This window comes from Egretta garzetta, unplaced genomic scaffold, assembly GCF_000687185.1.
Source record: "Egretta garzetta isolate BGI_Z169 unplaced genomic scaffold, ASM68718v1 scaffold23, whole genome shotgun sequence".
Classification (NCBI taxonomy): Eukaryota; Metazoa; Chordata; class Aves; order Pelecaniformes; family Ardeidae; genus Egretta; species Egretta garzetta.
Window position 1 is genome coordinate 3,516,210 of NW_009259237.1, and position 21,455 is coordinate 3,537,664.

General features: G+C 38.9%; 1 protein-coding gene across 1 annotated transcript in view; it reads left to right on the forward strand.

Annotated features, from left to right (window-relative positions):
* PEPD (peptidase D) overlaps window positions 1–21,455 on the forward strand; it is a 159,495-nt gene that overhangs the window by 59,527 nt on the left and 78,513 nt on the right. Inside the window, exon 9 of the mRNA XM_035891534.1 lies at window positions 449–495. Within this exon, the coding sequence (XP_035747427.1) occupies window positions 449–495 (47 nt within the window). The remainder of the gene's footprint in view (window positions 1–448; window positions 496–21,455) is intronic.

The window sequence follows — 21,455 nt, forward strand, 5'->3', positions numbered from 1 at the left end:
TGGATTGTAAAACAGTGTTATCTCTAGTAGTTTTCTGTTGATTCAGGTTGCAAAGTATAAAAGAGAATCTCCCTTTGTGGTGTAGTCCAGTTCACAGTTTTGCTTTGCTGGTGTTTCATAGAAGTAAAACAAAAGGACCTGCTGCCGAGTTCACCAGAGCTTTCAGAATTAAGCATTGGTATTTTGATGAGCTGCACTTCATTAGGATATAGTAGTTTGGCAATTAAACTTGCTTTATTGCTGGAGACTGCAGGCATTTATAAAGATTAAAATGAGTTTGATTTCTAATGTAGTTTTAAAATGCATCTACTGATGTAAATTTAAATGAAGTACAGATGATATTTTTGTAATATAGGTTCCTCTGGAGATCCTCAGTCATAAGTCATAAATTTATAAATATGAGATTCACTCCTGCTATGAATGTCCCATGTTAATATGTTTCTTACAGGTAATGAAGGCAGTAAAAGCAGGTATGAAAGAATACGAGATGGAGAGGTAAGAGTTCTTTCAGTAATTGTAATAAAATGGAGAAGGTCTCTCTATAGTAGGGGTAGAAGCAATAGCTGAGGCAAAGCAGTAGCATTGATTCAGTTGAGACTGAGGTCTCACTGCTGTTTGAAGACTGCTGTAAGCATTATTTTATTATTTTGATGTGGTACTTAGTTTCAAACATGTATTTGATGATGGGTGATTGTTTTTTGGTGATGGTTTAGCATTGCATAATTCTCTTCCTAGAGTTTTAGTAATTTACAGAAGCTTTACAAAATAGCTGTTGTTATTGTTTGAAACCATCCAATAAAATGGTGAAATGGTGTTTATGGATAAACATTGCCCTTATGCTTGTTGTGCTTAGAGTGGTGTGGTTGACACACCAGAAGGATGGGATGTCATCCAGAGAGACCTGGACAGGCTGGAGAGGTGGGCCTGTGTGAACCTCATGAGGTTCAACAAGGCCAAGTGCAAAGTCATGCACCTGGGTCGGGGTAACCCCCAGTATCAGTACAGGCTGGGGGAAGAAAGGATCGAGAGCAGCCCTGCCGAGAGGGACTTGGGGGTGCTGGTGGATGAAAAGCTGGACATGAGCCAGCAATGTGCGCTGGCAGCCCAGAAGGCCAACCGTACTCTGGGCTGCATCGGGAGAAGCGTGGCCAGCAGGTCGAGGGAGGGGATTCTGCCCCTCTACTCTGCTCTGGTGAGACCTCACCTAGAGTCCTGCGTCCAGCTCTGGAGCCCTCAACACAAGAAGGACATGGAAGTGTTGGAGCGGGTCCAGAGGAGGGCTACAAAAATGATCCGAGGGCTGGAGCACCTCTCCTATGAGAAACAGGGTAGGTTTGGACTAGATATAAGGAAGAAATTTTTTACAATGAGGGTGGTAAACCACTGGAACAGGTTGCCCAGAGAGGTAGTGGAGGCCCCATCCCTGGAAACATTCAAGATCAGGTTGGACGGGGCTCTGAGCAACCTGATTTAGTTAGTGGTGTCCCTGCTCACTGCAGGGGGATTGGACTAGATGACCTCTAGGGGTCTCTTGCAACCCAAAACATTCTATGATTCTATATATGAGCATTTAAGAACCTGCATTCAATTACATTTTGCCTGCAATTATGAGTAGGCATTACCTGTACTTAGCCTGTACAAGGAGCTCATCTCAAATGTAATGGGATGTTACTACAGCTGTTAAGAAGTCAGTAACAATACAACATATATCTTTTATGTTGAAGAAAACATGCTGTGCAGGCATGTATAGGAAGGATTGGCTGCTCCTAACTGATACAGTAGTGATGTGTCTAGATACAAGGAAAACATTGCCTCCTCTTTTAAATCAATATTTACATTAGATCATCAACAACCTATCTTATAAAGCACAGTTTTGATCACCAAGTCCATTTTTTTTTAGCTCGCATACAGTATTTTCCATTTTCAAGGTATTTGCATAATGAAGAAATAGAAAATAGCAGTCATATCTCAGTGTTGTTTCTTGACAGTAATTTTTCAAACATCAGTAAGCAGGCGAATTCAGTGCCCAGTGAAGGGAAAAGAAAGTGACCTCAATATTTGTCATCAGGATTTCAAGGTAGCTAAGAAAGCAAATAATGCCCTTAGAACATGTAACGTGGAAAAATGAATGCTACGTTTAAGCAGTTTAAATTTCTACAGGCTCCATAAGCTCATGTCTATAATTTGACTGTGCTTTAAATTGCAGTTACATATACCATGAGGTAACAGGGGTTGGAGGGAACGTTGTATACATTCCCCCATTAACTTTATTAATGAACCTTGTGTTTGTGTTCATTTTACTCGCTGCCCGTGCTGTACATGCTGATAGGGAAATTTTGGCTGTGGAAGTCAATAGTAATCAAAAACTTCCATAGAGTGGAGTTTGTTCTTAAGTCCTATTAAATGTCATGATCATGCAGTTTGGTTTAAATGTCATGCAACAAATACATATATACCCACTTTTCTGTAAGTCTGTGAGGTAGATTGCATTTTTACTCCAGGATTTTCACTCTTCCATACACATCAACCTTTTGAAAAGATTATTTGTGTCTTTCAATTAAAAAAAATAAATAAATTAGCCAACTCTCTATCAAGCCTGTTTAAAATTGCCTTCTGTTCTTCCATATGTCTTGATAGATTACACTTGAAAGAGTTTGAGGTTATTTCACTAATGAAAGAGGTCTTGGCAGGCTACCTCTGTAGCGTCTGCCTTGGAGACTATAATTAGAACTTCAGTTTCTGTTGCTGGTGGAATTCATGCCTGCTCCGGTTTCTGTTCCCTTATTGCTTTAGGGGAAAAGGGTCCTAAAAATGTAAACCTATCATTTCCACACCTTTCTGGTAAGAAATGTGTAGTTGAAAGGTTTATAAATGAAGTTAGAAAACAGCCTAGGAAATCTGTATGCAGATAAACCCATTAATGTAGTCTAAGAAGGGAACTTTCAAAGACCTAAAAATAGGTAACATGCAAAACCAGACAATTTTTTTTGAAATAGTAGATGTTTTTATTTTTTTTGGTGGTGGTGGGGAGGAGGTCAACAGGCTAGATAGCTTGCATTTGGCAGCTTTGGTACATCTGAAATCTAAGGGTGCAGAGAACCAAAATTCTTAGTCTGTATAGTTTTGTCAAAGGTATTCACACTTGTATTTATCAATTAAACTTTAACGAAGTTTTTAATCTTCTGATATTTCTAGGGCTTCCATTCCCTTTGTGAAAGCTTTCTGAATTGTGTGGCCCTCTTCCCCAGGTGCATTTGCAGTTCCCACTGACACCTATGAAATTGTGAATTTTTGAAATGAATATAGATATCTCTTGAAATGTGGCAAATATACCCCCCTTCATATTGCTTTACTTCATTCTTTGATGTTGTGGAGTATAGCATGTATGTATTTGGGTACAAAGCCTGTCTGACCCTATCTGCTAGGAAGAATAATGCCAGAGTTCTCCAAAGCAATTAAAATTTTCCATTACTATATGTAGGACCTAAGCGTTGCCTTTTCTTTGTTCATTCAGTTAAGCAGCCTTCCTACAATCATGAGTCATTTTCCTTCTACTGTATCATACAGCAAGAACATGCTAAAATACTCTAGGAAATGTATTTAAGAGTCAACAATATATAAAGCTAGTTATATTTCTAGGACTGGGATTATTCTCTGAGAAGTAATTTGAAGAAAATTACGGGGAAGTCTCTAGATAAGATAATATCTTTTATTTTGAGGGTTGAAAGCTAGCTTCAGAAATATGCTGGAAGTATTCTTTATGATTAAGGTCCACTGGTAAATGATTTTGAACCAGTAATGCATTAATGCTGAGATTATATAAAAAATGAACACATTTAACTGCAAGTCCAATCAGCCCTGACTTCTTTTTTTTGGTTTGATGTTATTTGACTTCAGTATGTGGTTGGTTGACTTTAAGGAGACAGCCAAGGCAATTATCTACAAACAGTAGTTCACAGCATGTGTAATTGCATATAAAGCCATTTTGGTAGGTCAGGTTCTGGATTTTCTCTGAAGTAGTTTGTTTAGTATTTGTGCTTATCTCATGTTTAATTAATCTTCTTTAATTAAAGGCTTTTAATTATGAAACTGCTCTGTAGTGAATATATTGTTAAAATACAGCAAAATGATAAAAGAAATCTCTTCAGCTTAAGAAGTATGTGAAAAAATCTGTGATCTCAGCTTTTAAGTGTATGTATAAATAAAAATATTTTGTGTGTATATATACACTCACACTTGAAAGTACTAATTAGGACCTAAAATCATCTGTTTCAGGATGCTGTAAAACATTGGTGATACCTTCTGTAGATCAGTGTTTATCAGTTTCTAGAGTGTTGCCTATTCATCTCCTTAGTATTTACCAAATGAAGTTTTGAATCTTCTGTACATTTTCTCATTTGTTCCCTTTTTTATTGAAGAGAACAATTTTAAGATTGGGATGGCTACTTGGAATTGTTGATTTGATTGGGGAAGGACGTGAAAGTGTATGCTGTAACAACAGAAGAGCAACTTGCTACATACACAGTATTGGACACGTAGCTATTGTATGCATTGCCCATTTTTGTGGGTTTTTATCCTCTTCTTAATAGCACTGAAGGCCTTGTGATAGGATTGTGTGCACAGTCCTGAATTCATTAAATGATAATGTAGTCATTATTGCTGTGATGATGCTGGGCAGCACTAAGCTGGGCCTAAATGCTCATCCCGTTGTCCAATCCTAGATTATTTGAGTATCTCTGAACCCTCTGCAACCGCTGAACACAGGAGCACTTCAGTGTTAGCATGCAAATAACTGAGTCCAGTACCTAGGAACTAAAAATTTGTGTCCTGATCCTGTAGAGTGGGCTTTTTTAAAACAAAGGAGCAATAGCTAGTGTAAAGGGCAGGTAGTGTGATGTGCAGCATCAGAGGTAGGTGACAATACTTCTGCGTCTTGTTTCCATCAGTAAAAGCAGCAAAGAAAGAAGAATCTGACCATACCTGTTCAGAGCATGCGTGATCCTGTAGCTCCTGCGCACTGCTCAGGCACTGTTGGTTTTATTATCGGCTTGCTCGGGGAAGCCACTTCATCTCTGCATGTCTGCTTTCCTCTCTGTAAAGTTTGCCTGCATTTCCTTCTTACGACTTGAAATGTTTGGTGCTAAGGTTGGTAGAAGTGATGGAGGGCAATGTATGTTCCATACGATCTCGCAGCAGCTGGTTACCACCAGTCAGCTGGAGAGGTTCCAGGGTGCGACACTGGTTCTCCAGATGCGGTGGTAGAGGGGGGAGTTGGAGTTTATTCAGAGTGTGTACCAGCCAGGTCAAGAGCTTGTTGCCCCCTCTGTATATAGTGGTGTGGATCTTTTAGGTCTGTACAACCATACAAATAATTGTGATAATTTTGTAGTAGTTAATACTAAAACTCCACTCTGCTGTAACAGCAACATTTAAAGAATAAAATGGCAAAAAGGCACCTACAGAGGTTTTTCCTTCTTGGTTTACAATGCTTATAGACTATTTTTACACCATGCCTCTCTTACCAGCCAAGGCTGATACAAGTTCTTTATCCCTATTCTTTTCAATGCTGTCCCTGATTCCAAAGCAGAGCTTAGACTCTGAGATGAGTTGCTGTCATATCTGTCAATGTTAAATTTCACTATCTGTGGAAGTCTGAGAGTGCTGTCGTGGATTATGGCTCTCATCTTTCATTTATCTCTGCTCCAGTGGAACAAACTGAAAATAAAACATGTATGTTATTTCACTAGAAAAAATAGCCAGAATAATTTTATTTTCCTTTGGGTATTTCCTTTTAGTGAAATGCTGATTATTTTATCTAATCAGCATTTGCCACTTACAATCTCCTGATAGATTTTGCTTTCTGAATGTTCTTGAGAAAGTCACTGACTTCTGCAGTAAATAATCTTTGAAAATATTTCTATTTTTTCATAGTCTAGTTTTTGTATTTGCTCAAGCATAGCCTTTGTAAGTCCTTCGCATAACTGTGTGTGAGTAAACAAGAATGCACATTGCAGCTGACAAAAATACACAGCTGAATTCTTCACGGTTGCTTTTTGACATGGGAATAGTGTTGAATTGTGCCATGACCCTCACTGGTATTTTTGTATAGGATTTATTTTTATTAAACAAGACACCAGCACTCCATTAATCTCAAGCAGCATGTCAGTATGCTCAGTTACTGAAATGTGATTTTCTTTTCCTTTAATTTTTTTTTAAACAGTTGGTAGCTTTGTGTAGCCTGAAAATGGCTTGACTGCCTTGTTTCCCAAAGCTGCCTCACGATTAGAGGTGATGGGTTTTTAAATGTAGGCTACTGCTATCAAAAGGCTGGATTTAAAACTTGAAAATACGTGAAAAACATCTGAAAGAGAGGAGGAAGGTGGCCTTTCCCCGCATTTAAAAAAAACAACAACCACTCATTTTCCTGTGTGATGGGGCTAGTGTATGTGTCTGCCTGCTGTCTGGGCAGTGTTTTGGTACAAAGACAGTCCTGTACCTGATATTACTTATTTGCCTTTGACCCTTCTGCTAGACTAGATATAAAGGAAGAAATAGATCAGCAGCAATTTCTGGTTTTAGCAAAAAGTCTGCACGGCACAGCAGCCCAGGATCTTGTATGAGATCATACTGGGGCCAGCAGGGAAGCGACTAGCTGAGCTGGTGGTTTTGTACCCCTGCCGGGGGAGCGCCTGGTGGGAGACAGCAGCTTGGGGTCACTCAGAACTTTCTAAAAATTGGTGGTACAGAATGAGCTACAGCAGGCCAGGGCCAGGTAGGCAGCTTAGTGCAGTTCTGACAGCACAAGTCGGGTAGCTGCTACTTGCTAAGGTTGAGCAAGCCACTGAATCTCAGGTGTCCAGCGCCCAGAGGGAAGTCATATACAGTATCTTTGCTGGGAAGAGCATCTGGATTCAGAGAGATGCTTCCTGCAGCCTTCCCTTCCTGCCTACCTTCCCTCAGGTACAGCTGGTCCTTTGATGTTTTAAATCAGGGTATCTCTGCTGATTTCCTAATCCAGATGAATTAAGGTTGTAAATAGTCTTAAAATAAATCTGAATTTTAAAATTGGTTTAGAAAAACCCTGAGCATTGTTCCTCTTCTGTGACACACAGAGGCATAAATGCGTATGTACACGCACTCAACTCAGCAAAAGCGGGGGTGAGGATTACCTCCCAGTCATGAAGACCTCTCTCAGCACCTCATATGCTTTAGAAGTGCTTCTCTGTGGTAAATCCACTTTTGAGAGGTTCCAGCTGCCCCAGCCCCGGCAAACATACCCATTTCCAGTTGCCCTGCTATCCCCCTCTCCCTAGATGAGAGGAGAAATGGAGGGGGGGGGTGGCGGGGGGCAGGCAGAAACATCCGGGGGAGGGGAACGTGTGAGCACTGGAACCTCTGAGACCTGATTTGCCTGAACTGCTGGTCTGTGTGGTCATAGTGGTTGGTGGTGGACTCCATTAACTGCTGGGAGGGAGCAGAGTAGTTCCAATATCTTCCCAATAACCTCTCAGCATTTTCCCTTTGCAGGAGGTCCCGTGGCAAGCTCTTATGTTCTCTCTTTCAGTAGAGGACAGCTTGGTTCACCTCCTGGATGTCACTTTAATTAGCTCTTTGTGTAGAAGAGTGCTGTTTAATTGCACAGGTCTCTTTTGTGACTTGTGATTGAAGTTCCACATAATTGGGTTTTATCTTCTGTGAAAAAATTGTGGAATTGGACCATGTGAGAACTTTAAAATAAACCCCTCTATCAGCCCACAGATACCAGAGAACAATTACCATGCTGGTATTAGAAAATGGTTCCCTTCGGAAAGAGAACTGTGGAAGGATGTATGCACTGTGCATGTGTACAGAACTGGGCTTGCTTGCATAGCAAGATATAACCCAACTTTAAATGCTGTGTCATTGTATGTCCTTACAGGGTTGTTAATCTAGTTAGTGCTGTGATAATTCATAATACCCTTTTAATATCTTTTTTTGAAATCAAAAGGTAGTTACAATTTTTAGTTAAATTTTGAATCTGTTTGAAAATTAAAAGCAATATTAATTTCTGTGGATGTTTTGTAGAGTGAGTATTACTCTTACTTATATTAAGGAAAGAACAAGCTTTCTTAAATTAGCAGTGATCTCAGTTTTTACTGAATCTAGTGTGGCATTGAGATAGCGAACTAATTAGCATTACTAATGACAAGCTAAGATTGGAGATATGTGAAATGGAACTCGTTCTAAAAGACAGCAGGCTGAACTGATTATTATTTGCTGTGGATTTTGTTCATGCTTGTTCAGACAAGTCAAAAGTAAAGATTCTACCATATGTGAGGCTTTATCTGCGTTGTGAGCTTTAGTTCAATAATTTTTGCTAATTACCGTTGAAGCAGAGAGATCAGAATTTTGTGTGTCTTTGGCCCTCATCTTTTGATAACCAGAATTATGATGTGATCGTGCTTGGAGACTAGAAGCCCAACTTGAAAGAAATGGGTAGAATACCAAGACTGTCCATTAATAACATGATGTCGCATGCTGACCTCCTGAAAATCAAAACCATTTTATACAGATGAAAAGAAAATGAGGAGGTTCTGTTACTTGCTGCTGGCAAGCTCCCTGCATAAGTTCTTTTCAAAATTGGTTCCTAGAGCATCCTCATCACCACAGTGTGCAAGGGCCACCTTCCAGCTTATTAAGCAGTGTTTCTAACATCTATCCTGATGGTGGGGTTTTTTTGTTCTTTTGAGTTTTGTTTGTTTTTTCTGTTGTTGCATCATCTCTCAAGGGGAAGAATTGTGCAGAACTGTGTACTATTTTGGCAGGTGGTAGGTTTTTTTAGTGTACCCATTATCAGCAGTATTGAAAAACACAAGGTCAGGATTATAATTACGGGATGATACGTGGTAGGCTTTTTTAGTTTGATTCTTCATGCAGATGAGCGTGGTCTGATTTGCAGAATGTTGTGTTGCTCTTAAGTGTTCTGATTTTTCTGACCTAGGTCTTGGTTGTGGGGTTTTTAGTGTTGTTTGGAGATGGTTAGGCTTAGGTCACTTGATGCTTATTAAGGTCTGAGATTACAAACAATAATTGAAAATATATGTGTATGGGAAGTTAATGAAGGCAGCAAAGGACAGAGCTGCAGGTGGTTGCCTTTAGTGAGAGATGCAAGAGTACTGGAGTTTGCTTAGTGCTGAAGTCTTTGTGCCCAACTATGCTGTGTTTCTGCTGTCCGAGCAGCGCATGGCATGTGTAACTAAGGTTGAGTCATATAGTGGGGCAGAATAGAGTTGAATTGCCAGGCAGAAGTGCTGGAAAATGAACTCAAACTGAAATTTAAGACTGGGGAGGAAGCTGAATCATATTAGACAGTAGAGGTGATCTTTCTGCTAAAAGGAATTTGCCCCTGTTGAGAACTCCTCAAAACCCAACATTATTTCTGGGTTACTTGGATTTGCTTCAACAGCTCTTCCTGAGTAGATCAAATTGAGCCTTGAGGCAGTCTTGGGAAGTGAGGGATACAAAGAGCTTTGCTGACAACTGACTGTGTCTTCCGATTCATCTACTGAAACCTGTATATTTAGAAGAATCAATGAGAGATGTGGTATTTGAAGGCTCCACAAGTTAATCCGTTCGTGTAAGGTACAGTTGCCGTCACTTCTCACTTGGTTCAATCTTCTTGTAAAATGGTCATATCTTTCAGGAGTGTTGGACTGGATTTCTGCTGCTTTCTTATTTCAAAATGAACCCGCTATGTCCTCTTGGTCAGCCCTGAATGGCAGATGTGGGCAGGCATTCTTATGTCTCTGGTTAGCAGATAATTTGTAAAAATTGTATGAGGTTGACTGGGTGCAAGGTGTACCTATAAGTTGTAAATGTTAGGATTGCGTGAAGTTTAGGATGTTAGATATGATTTATTAATAGTCTTTTGCCTGTCTAATCTCTAGATTTGCTCTGCAATGGAAGGTTTGACACTGGGTATAATACGTTAGATTGGGTCAACTCTCCAGGATAATTTTTTTTTCTTTATTGTGTGTTTGAAGGAGGAGAAGAAGAACACATCTGTGAATAATGTATTGTTTGGGTTGGAAATGGCAACAGCATTCAGGAGCTGGATTCCCAACCCTGCAAGACGGGGGAGATTTCAGAGATGTTTGTGTTGAGGGAGGAGTCATCTGGTTTTGATTAGAAATTCTGTCTGTGAGAAGGAAGCCAGTATCGTATGATAAGAAACCATTTAACTGAGGAATGTCCTGGCCGATAATGTTTCTTTTGCAGATCAAAGAGGCTTGTTTCCATAAGATCTTCATAGAGGGCCTAGAATTTGTTTGGGTCAGGTGAGTTTGTTGGTTATTTGGGGCTGGTGGGTCAAGTAGGTCTCCATTACTTGCAAGAATTCCTGAATGGGGGTTGTAACTTCTTTCTGGTAGTTTTCTAGTGCAGTTTAGAATAAGCGTTGAAAATTAATCTGTTCTTACACTTCACCCCATCAGTCTGCATTTAACCTCTGATTTCCACTCTTGGCGTTTGGTCTTTCTGCCCTTCTCTTCAGCGAGATCAGGTGCTGCAAAACAGCCTGAGCTCTGGCAAAAAGGAACAGCACTTGCAGAGGTGGTGTGTGGATGCTTGATGCCAGTGAATGGATCAGTGGGACCCTGTGGAACAGGGTGCAGGTTGTTTGCGAATGAGCTTGGGGATACGCAGATTTTGTGACCTGCCTACAGAGCAATTCCTGGGAATTGGAGAAGGTGTCATGGGTAGACTTAGGCACAAAATGTGCCTGCATCTTCCTAAACCATATGGAGTCCTGCTTCCTCAGCTTCCCTTCCCATAAAAATTCTGACTTCTGCAGCTGCCTAAACCTGGTTCAGATGCTGTCATCACAAATTGAGTGTTAGAGTCTTTTATTATCCTTAAGGCAGTAGGTTTACATATCCCATATGACAAATTACTGCATTATTCTCTAAGAATAGTTCAAGTATTCAAAAAAGTATTGAGGGGAAATTAAGCTCTATGTTGGGACCCCAGCCTCCTTCTAACCTAAGCCCTTACTACGCTTCTGCTTACTCTGTGTTGTTGAACAGAAGTTCGAACTTCAAATATTCAATTTGAAACTATGCTATGTGGGTGGCTGTGTATTTGCTAAGAAGCATAACTGAAGATGAAAGTTTAATTATTTCTTCAAGGCAAATCCTCTCTCCCATGGACTTAAACTTGCATAAGAAAAATGAAAATTCATAAGGAGTGTAAAAATTGGCTAAAATTAAAAACCATTTATTTTTACCCTATTTATTCTTCTGAATAATAAAATTTCCCCATGGGTTTTTGGAACATATGTGGAATAATTACACTGTAGAAGTGGTGCTTTAGTTCAGCTTCTAGAGCTAGGGCAAACATTGTGATTATGCTGCAAGCTTAAGTCTAGGTTTTATAGAAGATCTCATTCAAGGCTCTGTTGCCGTCAAATGCAAAAAACTGTGACCCATGGATTGGTCCCTGTGGGAGCAATTATTCTTTGCAGAGATTTTTTTCCAGCACTGAATATTACAAATGTCAGAAAAAAGTTTAACCCTCAGTACCTCTAAAAGAATGTTTCCATACCTGCTGGCAAGAATATAAATTTTTAGCTTGTATTTGCAAGCATTTCATGTTTAAGCCAGGATTTTTTTTCAAAACCTTTCTTTATAAACAACTCAAATGTAACAATGCTGTCTCTTAGTTATACTCTGCAAGCCTTGGTGAAGACAGAACAGGGGCTGAAGCTGCCTGATGCTGCTTAATATAATGCAGTGCCCAAGCCTCTCGCGATGGGATTCTTGCATGTTGGGTGCAATGTGAATTGATGATTAAAACTCTTGTCTACTGGTGGCAGAGGGGGGAAAATGTGGAGAGAGAGTGGGGTTGCTTAGGAACACGGGTTACCATCTGATATTCAGTATGCATGAGTGAAATGTTTTGGTGATCAAGAAGAATATGCTCATCTTCCAGCCATCAGTCTGCGGAAGGCAGTGGGTAGAATCTGGGGTAAAATCCCAGGAGCTGATGCTTGCCTTCAGGGGAATCTGCTTCCTTTTGAAGAGGTGCAACGTGTGCATTTTCACTTCCTTTATTCTGGTGTTTGTTTGTTTAAGTCTTACTAATCAAAGCCTGCGCATTATTCCCAGCACAAATTAAAATAATATTTGTCTATTACTTAAAATAGCAGATCCAAACCTATCAGATTTCCTGTCCCCACCTCTCTCCATTTTCTCATATATCTTCTGCAGTGCTGAGCACCATTTGGTCATTAACTGTGATAAAACTGTGATGAAATGGATAGAACTTGCATCATGTGTTCAAAGGCTTTTGCAAAGAGAAAGTAGTCATGAGATGCAAAGGGAAATGTTAGCTACCTATCTCTCAAATTCAAGTCTGAGATGGCCAGAAACACCTTTCACTCACCATAATAGTGCACTGGGGCATAAAGACAAATTGTTCCTAAATATACCAACCATAGGACAGGAAGGGTCACCTTCATTTGTACTTCTTTTTCAGCTGGTGATTTGTATTTATTACATCGTTTGGTACTTTTCTGAATTTAAAATATTGATGATATTTGATGAAATCAAAATAGTTTCAGGCAATGTTATGTGAAGAGCTTCTATTTTTGAGAAATGAAGAGAAGACCTTGGAAGTAAAAAATGGATAAGTTTCTTCTGTTGGGCTCATGCTAAAGGATGTGTGGGCAGGCACAAATGATGTATTTTAGCTGCTGTGTAGAACTTCCAGTGAGATCTGTCAGTATTATTTTTTATTTTTTTTTTTTTTGAGGAAATGTGTGTTGGGTTTTGGTTCAGTTGTGAAGAACTGAGTGCTGTTGCCTGCTGAATGACTGGAAAAGAAAAGAGGATTGTTTGAGCAGTGCTCTCCAGCGACACTGGAAAGAAGAGGCTTGATCTTTCCTGGTATCTCAGAGGTTAAAAAACCTCCAGAAAATGAAGCTTTCCATGCCATCTTTCATACATCAGGAAGACACTTAGAAGCTGATAGGGATGAGCAGAAAGCTTGTCTCTTGATGTATTTTTCCTTGCTGGGAGAGAACTTTTACAGTGGCAACAGTAGTTTTAAATCTTAATTTTTTGAAAAAATCTCCATTCCTTCCTTTTTTTTTCAGATGGAGCGTAGGCAATCACAGCTGGGCATGTTGGTCTACACCAGTAGACCATGCACTCAATTTTCTTTAATTCTGAGTCATTCCTAGCTGGTTTTACATATATTTTTCTTTTTTTCAACCTGAACAAGTATTTTGAATCCATGAATCATTTATCTTGGTTGTTCTCTTTAGAACTGGAAGCAGGTGGAAATTCATCAAGCTGCTGAAAAAAGGGGTCTGGGAAAAAAGTGCATATGAGCTGCCATGATAGGTAGTGTGCTTGTAGACGTTGCCGGTGGCCTCAAGATCAAACAGCAGAGAAATCGCTTCACAGTAAGAGCCCAGGAAATTCTAACTAGGTAATGAGTAGTGGCTTTCTTTTGATTTACAGCATGGCTTTACAATAAAGCTGTGAAGAGAAAAAAATAAACCTCTAAGGGAAAAGGAAGGGCCATACAATTAGTTGTTACTGTCTGCTTGCTTGTCTTCTGTAATTCCAAGAGTGTGTGCTGAAAATGGATGATAGTGTCCAAAAATCTCAACTATTGGCCAATTCCTTTGTAGATTCAAGCTGAGATACAGTTCGAATCATGCAGTTCTTGGAGAATATTCAGTTTCATCTTAGCTATAGATTATGTGTGGATGGGTTTAGTTGGAAGAATTTGACAAGGGTTGCATGTGTGATGTAACTTTCAGCTCTTGTATATCAAATTCTTGCTCTGATCTTCTTTTCTTTCATCTCCAGTATGTGTCTTTCATTAAAGAATTGGATGGTGAAGTGGATGTGATAGCTTGCAGAATATTTCAGAACCACATGCAGGCAGTGGTTTTTGTTTGTTTGTTTTTTTTACTCACGTAAATCACTACAGTTCAGAAAACTTACTCAGGAATATTGCACTGGAATTTGGATTTAGAAATGCAGTTTGTAATTGTCAAGACACCATTTGCTCAGTCATTAATTTGTTTGAAGTTGACACTTGAGTTGAAAGACTAATAGCTGCCTTGGTGCATTGCTCAATTTTAAATCTAATCTGTTACAGAGTTTGGGTGCACTGCTACTGTGGATGTAGTTTGTCATTTTTATAGCTGGGGGGGCAATACTATTGTTTGGGGACCTGGGGGTTTACTGTTCACGTGCATAGGCTTTTTTTTGGTAGATTAGTAAAACTTGGCTATAATGAAGAGCTGATCTTTCCAATTTTAAAGTTTTAATATGTGTATTATAGCAGTTTTTTCCACTATTCAGAACAATTTATTTACTATTAAAATCCAGACAACTTGTGTTTTCATCATCTGAAAAATGGTAAGAATTGTTCAAAAGTACAGGTTTAACCCTTGTGTGCACAGAGTGCTGTCAATGTCATGGTTCCTATATTAATGTGCACATAATGTCAGGGCTTTTAGTGCATGTGACAGAATTCTGATGTGACTTTTAACAAGGATTTATGGGGGACTTTTTTGAAAAGTGGCTACTAACTAGCATATATGATCTTCATTTGCAAAATTAGTAATTTGTGACCTGAGGTAAGGTTTTCATTTATAGTAACAATCTATCTAGTGTTATTTCCTCTTAATATTTCAAATTAATCAATTATGTTTTTATTCTTAATAAAATATTTTTCTCAGTTCACATATGCATATTAATTTCAATGTAAATGATGGTATAGGCATGAATGAAAATGTGTCCCTGCCCCAATACTAGAAAGCTACTACTTCATTAGGAAGCTAAGGTGGTTTTTTTGGTTTCTCAGCCCTTAATGTTTCCCCAGTCTGGCTCCTGATTTACTCTGTAACAATTTAGGCTGGCAGTACTCAGCAGACAATTCTTTTTTGTTGTTGGGTTTTTGGTTTTTTCCTCCAGTGCTTTCTTGCCTGCACCCATTCGTTATTTCAGTATCAGGAATATTTGAAACTTGGATTGTAAACTGAAATATTTGGTGCACTGTCTTTTACATAGTTAATAGATGTACCAGATCCCCAAAGTATGAATCAAATTATGTAGCCTATTATGCTTTACATAGGAGAAACAAAAATATGAAAAATTTTACAATGCAGAAAGTGCATGTGAATCAAACTTTGTTGTTCCTAAGGGATACAATTTTGACAATTTTATGAGACTGCAATTTATTTGTAGGGTGAGTTGGCACATGGTTTTGATAAAAGTAATGTTCACACAGCATACTGCTAACAAGAATACTTTTTTAAAGCCACTAGTCTTGCTGATTTGTATTGTTATAACAAAGTATCTGTTAAACTCCCTAGAAGTGTGCCTCTCTGAGATACACTTATAAACCCGGCATGGTAATGCTGGTCTGAGTGTGAACAAGGTAAGCTTTCAATCTGTGCTGAAGAACATTTTTAAATAATAAAAAAATAAAGCTGTTAAGAATTGGGGGGAGAAGCTGTCTTTTTTTTCCAGTACAGACTTGATCTTACACAACAGACTCAGCAAAAAACATTGGCCTTGAGAGTCTCATGCTACCTGTTGCTGTGAAGGCTGGTCTGATGTGACTGTCCAAAGAATAGGACTGTCGATAGCAATGGCATTTCCTTGAACAAATACTTCAAACTGCTGTCTTGCAAGATATTCCTCTAAAAATACATGTTAAATCATACTGTGCACTGCACTGAATATATGTTGCTCAAAATTCAAAATACGGCTTTTTATGTGCATGCTATGTGCTGCTTTTTTTCTGAACAGGATGTATAGAATAGGTAACATGGAATTCTGTAGCAATTGTGATGGTGTTTTCAGCTGCTGACATGGACTTTGAAGCAGAGAGCAGAGCTCTGGTGAGGCTCCCGTACACAAGTACCAGCGAAGTATCATGGCTGAAACTACAGCTTCTCTTGCTTTCCAGACCTATAAAGGCATTAGACATCAGTTCACATTTCCAGCTTCATTTTTAACATCTCTGTTTTCATATCTTGTTTCTTTGAAATTGCTTTAAAATACTTGGCTGGCAGCCATTTCTGAAATGTCTGGAGACATGCTACTTCAGAAGAACCAGCCTTGTAAGTGTTACTTATTCTTTTTAATTTTATTTCTTACTTTTCTTTCTCTTTTTGCTATTTAAATTGTACCAGAGAGCAAGTCTGCAAGCATCCTTATTTCCTCCTCCTTTCCTCCCTCTTAACTTTTATCTTTTCAGTCTTCTTTAGTCGCTCTTCAGCCACGTGCAATGTACTAAAACAAGGAAAGGTGCCTCACAGTATCTGTCCCACTATTTGGGATGTATGGGATATATGTTTCCCAGAAATGTTGTGGACAGTTTATAATAGGCAGTAATGAACCTGCGAGAGGGTAGTTCAGAAATCGTGGTGAAAGGAGTTTTTCTGAAGTAGAGAAGCTGAAAAAAATTGAGTTTAGCATAGAAATTTAAAAATACTTGAGCTCAGAATTTTGATTGTTATCAGCATGATCTTTTGTTTGTTCCAATTCAATGTTTTGTCTTTCTAAAAGCATAAATTAATGACAATCTGTTATTGCAGGGAGAATTTAAGACCTCTTAAGAGCTGAAAAACAGTGATTTTTTGAATGGTTAAATTCTGAAAGAAATGGAGTTATCAGGAGTGTTTTCAAGATCTGGGTACTTGGCACGGAGCCTGCTCTGTTCAATATTGCAAAGTGCAGAAAGATTCAGGAGGGCTTTCCACAGATACATAGGCTGTCAAAGCCTTTGTTAATGAGGGTTTATACCAGTTGGGTGGAAAGAGACCAAAAGGAATACTATTATTTTTTAAATAGCTCTAGTTAGCTTCCAGAATGAGTTTTCATCTCTGGTGAAGTTATTAGAAATAGTGATCATGTCAAGTCTGAAGGTGTTGTGATATAATGAAACAGGCTGCGTGGGTGAAAGAAGAACGGAATTCAAGTGCTCTAGCCAGGTTCTATGTGTTTAAAATATTATTTGTATGTGTTTCAGTTTATAGGGGGTGTACACACACACCTCTCTCTCTTTATATAATATCTAAAATTGTTTTAAATAAGCCCTGATGGAGCACCATGTCTTAGAGGCAGTAGCAGCTTCAGGAGTTGCTGTTAAAGGTATGAAACGCATCGCTCTCAAAAGGCCGTTGGAGCAGCAGTGCCCTGGGGGGTTATTAGCAGCTTCTGAAGATTCTTGCAGTCCCAATCCTACAGTCACATTTTGGGGAGAGAAGACACATGAACTTCACCAAATTTTTCTTGGCAAGACCTGTTATTCCCCATTTATCCCTCCTGATCTACCTATATGCAAGAAGCTGGCAGAGGACTGTTAAACAAACTCTTAAACATGTGTATATGCAGAGATGAGAAGCAAAATGCCAGTGAGTCTGGCCTTTGCCACAATACTTCACTCTTATCCAAGGTTTTGTTACTTCACTTGTTTTGATGCTTCACTCTTACCCAATGGTTTGTTACCATGTCCGTAGTCTGCAAAAAACATTTGTGTGCCATATACAGCCTGTGAACACTGGGTTGTTTCTTGCAGCACAGTGGTGAGGGCTACCGAAATGAGAAGAACCAAGCAGCACAGCCCAGATTTCAGTATAAGCAGATACAAGTGGGAAGGATATATTGCAGGAAAATGCCTCGGCAGCACACAAAGATTTAGTGGGGATTTGGTCTGTAGTTCTGATCTCTTGTCATAGAAGTCTAGGCAATATAAAAACCAGTAAGTATAATCGCATTCAAAGGTCTTGATATTCGGAGTGATTAGAGAAAGCAAATGCTGCTCTAAGATGGAGTGCAGGATTATGAAGAGACTTTGTTGAAAGATACAGAAGTCCAAAGGGATTAGGGAAGAGGAATGCTTATAAGGCTACTAAACCTAATAGCAAGTACAAGAAAATATAGACATGATCTTTAGCCAGCAAAGAATCTACACAGACAAATTTTACATTAAGTCACTGTTATTGGAAAAGTTCGATGTAGAATAAATCAAGAAGTTGTAAAAACAAAATCAGATTCCTCATGTTAACAGGGTTTTTAGAAAAGGAGAGTGGGAAATGGGAAGCAAAAGGATAACATTTTACTTTTGGGAGTGTGAGAAGCCACTAGGATTTCATCAGGTTGGTAAGATGTTATTTGTTTGCTTTTTTGTTTGTTTATTCCTTCTTTTTATTCAAAGAACATTCAAAGAGAGGTAATAGTTTGGTAGTTGTAGATGGCAAACTCAAAAGCTGTATATGACTTGTATAATTCTCTTCATTCTGAATAAAAATAGGTACTTTGTAGAATATGGTATGGGTTATCTTTTTCCAACTAGGAAACTGTATTGGATTAATTTTCTATGAAGTCTAGTGGTATTCCCTGTTTAAGGATTTATTGCACTTAAGAATCCTTAGTAAATGAATTGCATATTGCCCTAAATGTATGATTTTCTCTGAGGCTAAAGATTGCTGTTGTCTGGGTGTGAGTGCATCAAAGCATCACTGAGTGCCAGCATGACGATGCATAGCCTTGTGAAGGCTTTCCCCCCTATACATCCTGTGGTATGAAAATACTCGTGTTTTTAATGCTGTTAATACAAGTAATTCATTGATGGGGTAGATGAACTTGCCCCGCACAACAGTTGTTATATGAGAACAGAAAGTGAGAATTATAATGAATGCTCATCTAATAACAGAACTCAAGAAAGCTGCCAGCTGAGACACCGCCAACTTGACCAGCTGGGACAAGCATCAGCGTATCCAGGGGCTAAGGCTTGGACCAGAAGTTAAAAATGCGTTTCCGTACAGAGCTTTGCCAGGAGATGCTAAACAAGTCTCTTTGACCACCTTACGTTTTTCCTTCCATTATTTCTCTTCTCTGCGGAGACAGAGCTGAAGCTCTGATTCTCCATACTGGTACCTATAACGGCAAATGGCCAACCTCAAATGGATCTCTTGCTCCTCTGTGATAATACTCAAATGTGCTCCAAAAGGCCCTCTTCCCTTTCGAGTGCAATATACAGCTTCTGCAGGTGTGCTTGTTGGGTATATTAAGGTCGAATTCCAGTTTTCTGTTAAGCTGATGAGATTTGCTTTTATTACAACTTTTTTTGTTGTGGTTAGTCATTAAGAGGTGAAATAAAAGCAGAATACAACTCAGGAAATTACTAATTAAAGAAGCGGTAGGCTTGTTTTTAAAGATACTTAACACAGTGAATACAAGGAGAACAAAATTAAACTGCTGGTAAATGATGGAGTGGGAACATGAGTCTGGGTAGTCTCTAAATTGCAGTTCACCCTAGTGCAGTAATTGCTGCAAGTACTGAAAGCAGCTGGAATAAATAGGTGAAACTTTTATTCTCCCCCAAAATCTTGGAATATTTGTAAAGGAGTTTTGCAAGACTATGTAGAAAACGCACTCGAAGGAAACATGATAAAATGTATTATAAATATAGGGGTACAAAGAAAAAATACGACTTTTTTTTAGCTGTGGGTGAGCTTTATACATCTTGGTCTTGGTTTGACTAGCTGTGATCAAGAAGATGAAAATCTGAATGATTGTACACTTGGAAAAGATGACTTGTAGCAATTTAAAGTGCTTTTATTGCATTGATTATTTTGTAGGAAAGTAAACAAAATAATTTGGAGAACTGCGGTTTATTTCTATATTGTGTGCATTTTAACAAAGGTGTCTGTTTTCAGTTCCAATTATTAGAAATTCAAAAAGAGAAATTAAAAATCTGTTCTTCCCACAGAGTAACTGCAATTGTTAAATGTTATCCTTAAGCCTCTCCTTTCCCATTTTTTCTAATGAAGGCTGGTAAAAATAATTCAGTTCACTTGCCTGGAGAAGCCTGCCGGAGCTGTGCTTTCCCAAAGGCAGGCTTGGGCTGTGCTGGGGGCTGGCGAGCTCACCTGTGCACAAGAAGCTGCAAGTGAAATGGATTCATCTGTTTTCGTTATCCAAACTAACAGGGAATTAAAAGTAAGGCTAGAGAGCGAAAAATATATTGGATTCCTTTCAGTTTAGATTATCAAAGGAGCTGCTGCTAATGTAAAGAAAGACCTGGGTTACAATTTTGAAAAGTGCTGTAGTCCCACTTCCATAGTACCTTTTCCGTAAAATTTAAGCTTTTAAAGGTTGGATTGTTAAAGGCAACTGTATCTTTTTGGATAGAGTATGAATCAGTGCTTTAGTGTTTTGGGGATGTGGGCTTAAATTTTCAAGATATTTAGGTGCTTTCTGAAATGACCTCGTATCTTCTCAGCTAGTCTTGATTTAAAAGCCTTACTAATAATCCAGGAGGGGCACAAAGAGATCCTCCTGTCAAAAAGGAATGGCAGAAGTTTGTGCAATCTGCTTGCTGTCCTCTTCCCTAGTACCACATTAAAGAAACCTGTGAGCAGCAGTGCGGGTTCACCACACAGGTCACCGATTTGATGGAGTGAGCATGGGGCAGCTCAGAGGCGAAGGCGGGTCCCCAGGAGGAACTGCTCCGGCCTCTCGTCCCAAGCAGGATTCTGGCACTAGGAGAATGCTGCATAAAGTGGTGTCTCTTGAAGTTCATAGAGGTAGTTTGCATAAAGGCATGAAATGCTTGAGTAAAAGTAATTTTCCAATTGTTTGTTCTATTGCGAATGCTGCAGTGCTACAGAATAGAAACCTGGAGCTTCAGAGAACAATAAGGGGGACTTGAGCATATTAATAATAAAGAAGAAAATGCAGCATTTCTGTGATCTCTTGAGCCCTTCTCCAGTGGCTGTTTTGGGTTAAGTTTATTTGGATTTGGAGTCCTTTTCAGTTTTCTATTGCTCAGTATTTTATGGGGTTTTTGGTTTGGGTTCTTTTGAGACGTATGGTGGCAAATATGTCAGAAATAAGGATGAAAGGAAAAGGAAAGCTAAATGCTGTCATGATCCCTAGGCATTTTGTTAAACAAAATCTGGAACTCTGTGTAACATCTTAGTTGCAAAGCTTTGCTTTGATTCCTTTCTTAATATGAATAATACTGATGTCCTGTCTTTAGGTCATGAAAACTGGGTATTTACCTATGATGCTTTATCTGTCATGAAACTTGAGCATCTGCCCAATTAAAAATTATTTCTGTTTCACTAGTCCATTTTAAGTACAGATGGCATAAAACCAAAGAATGACTTGATAGCACAGGGGAGAAGCAAAAAATGTTATTTAAAAGCCAGCAATATATCTAGCAAAGCTGCTGCATTTTCTTCTTTCCTATAGTGATTTTCTGATTAGTTCTATGTCAAACAATCTCCTTTACCTCGCTTGTTCTTGTAGACCTTTGCTCAAGTACCTGTATTAAGTAATTTTAATTTATTATGATAAGCCATATACAGTTTGCTGTTCAGCAAAGTGCTTGTCACTTTGCTGTAAACCATCTCATGTGATGTGACCTAACCAATTCTG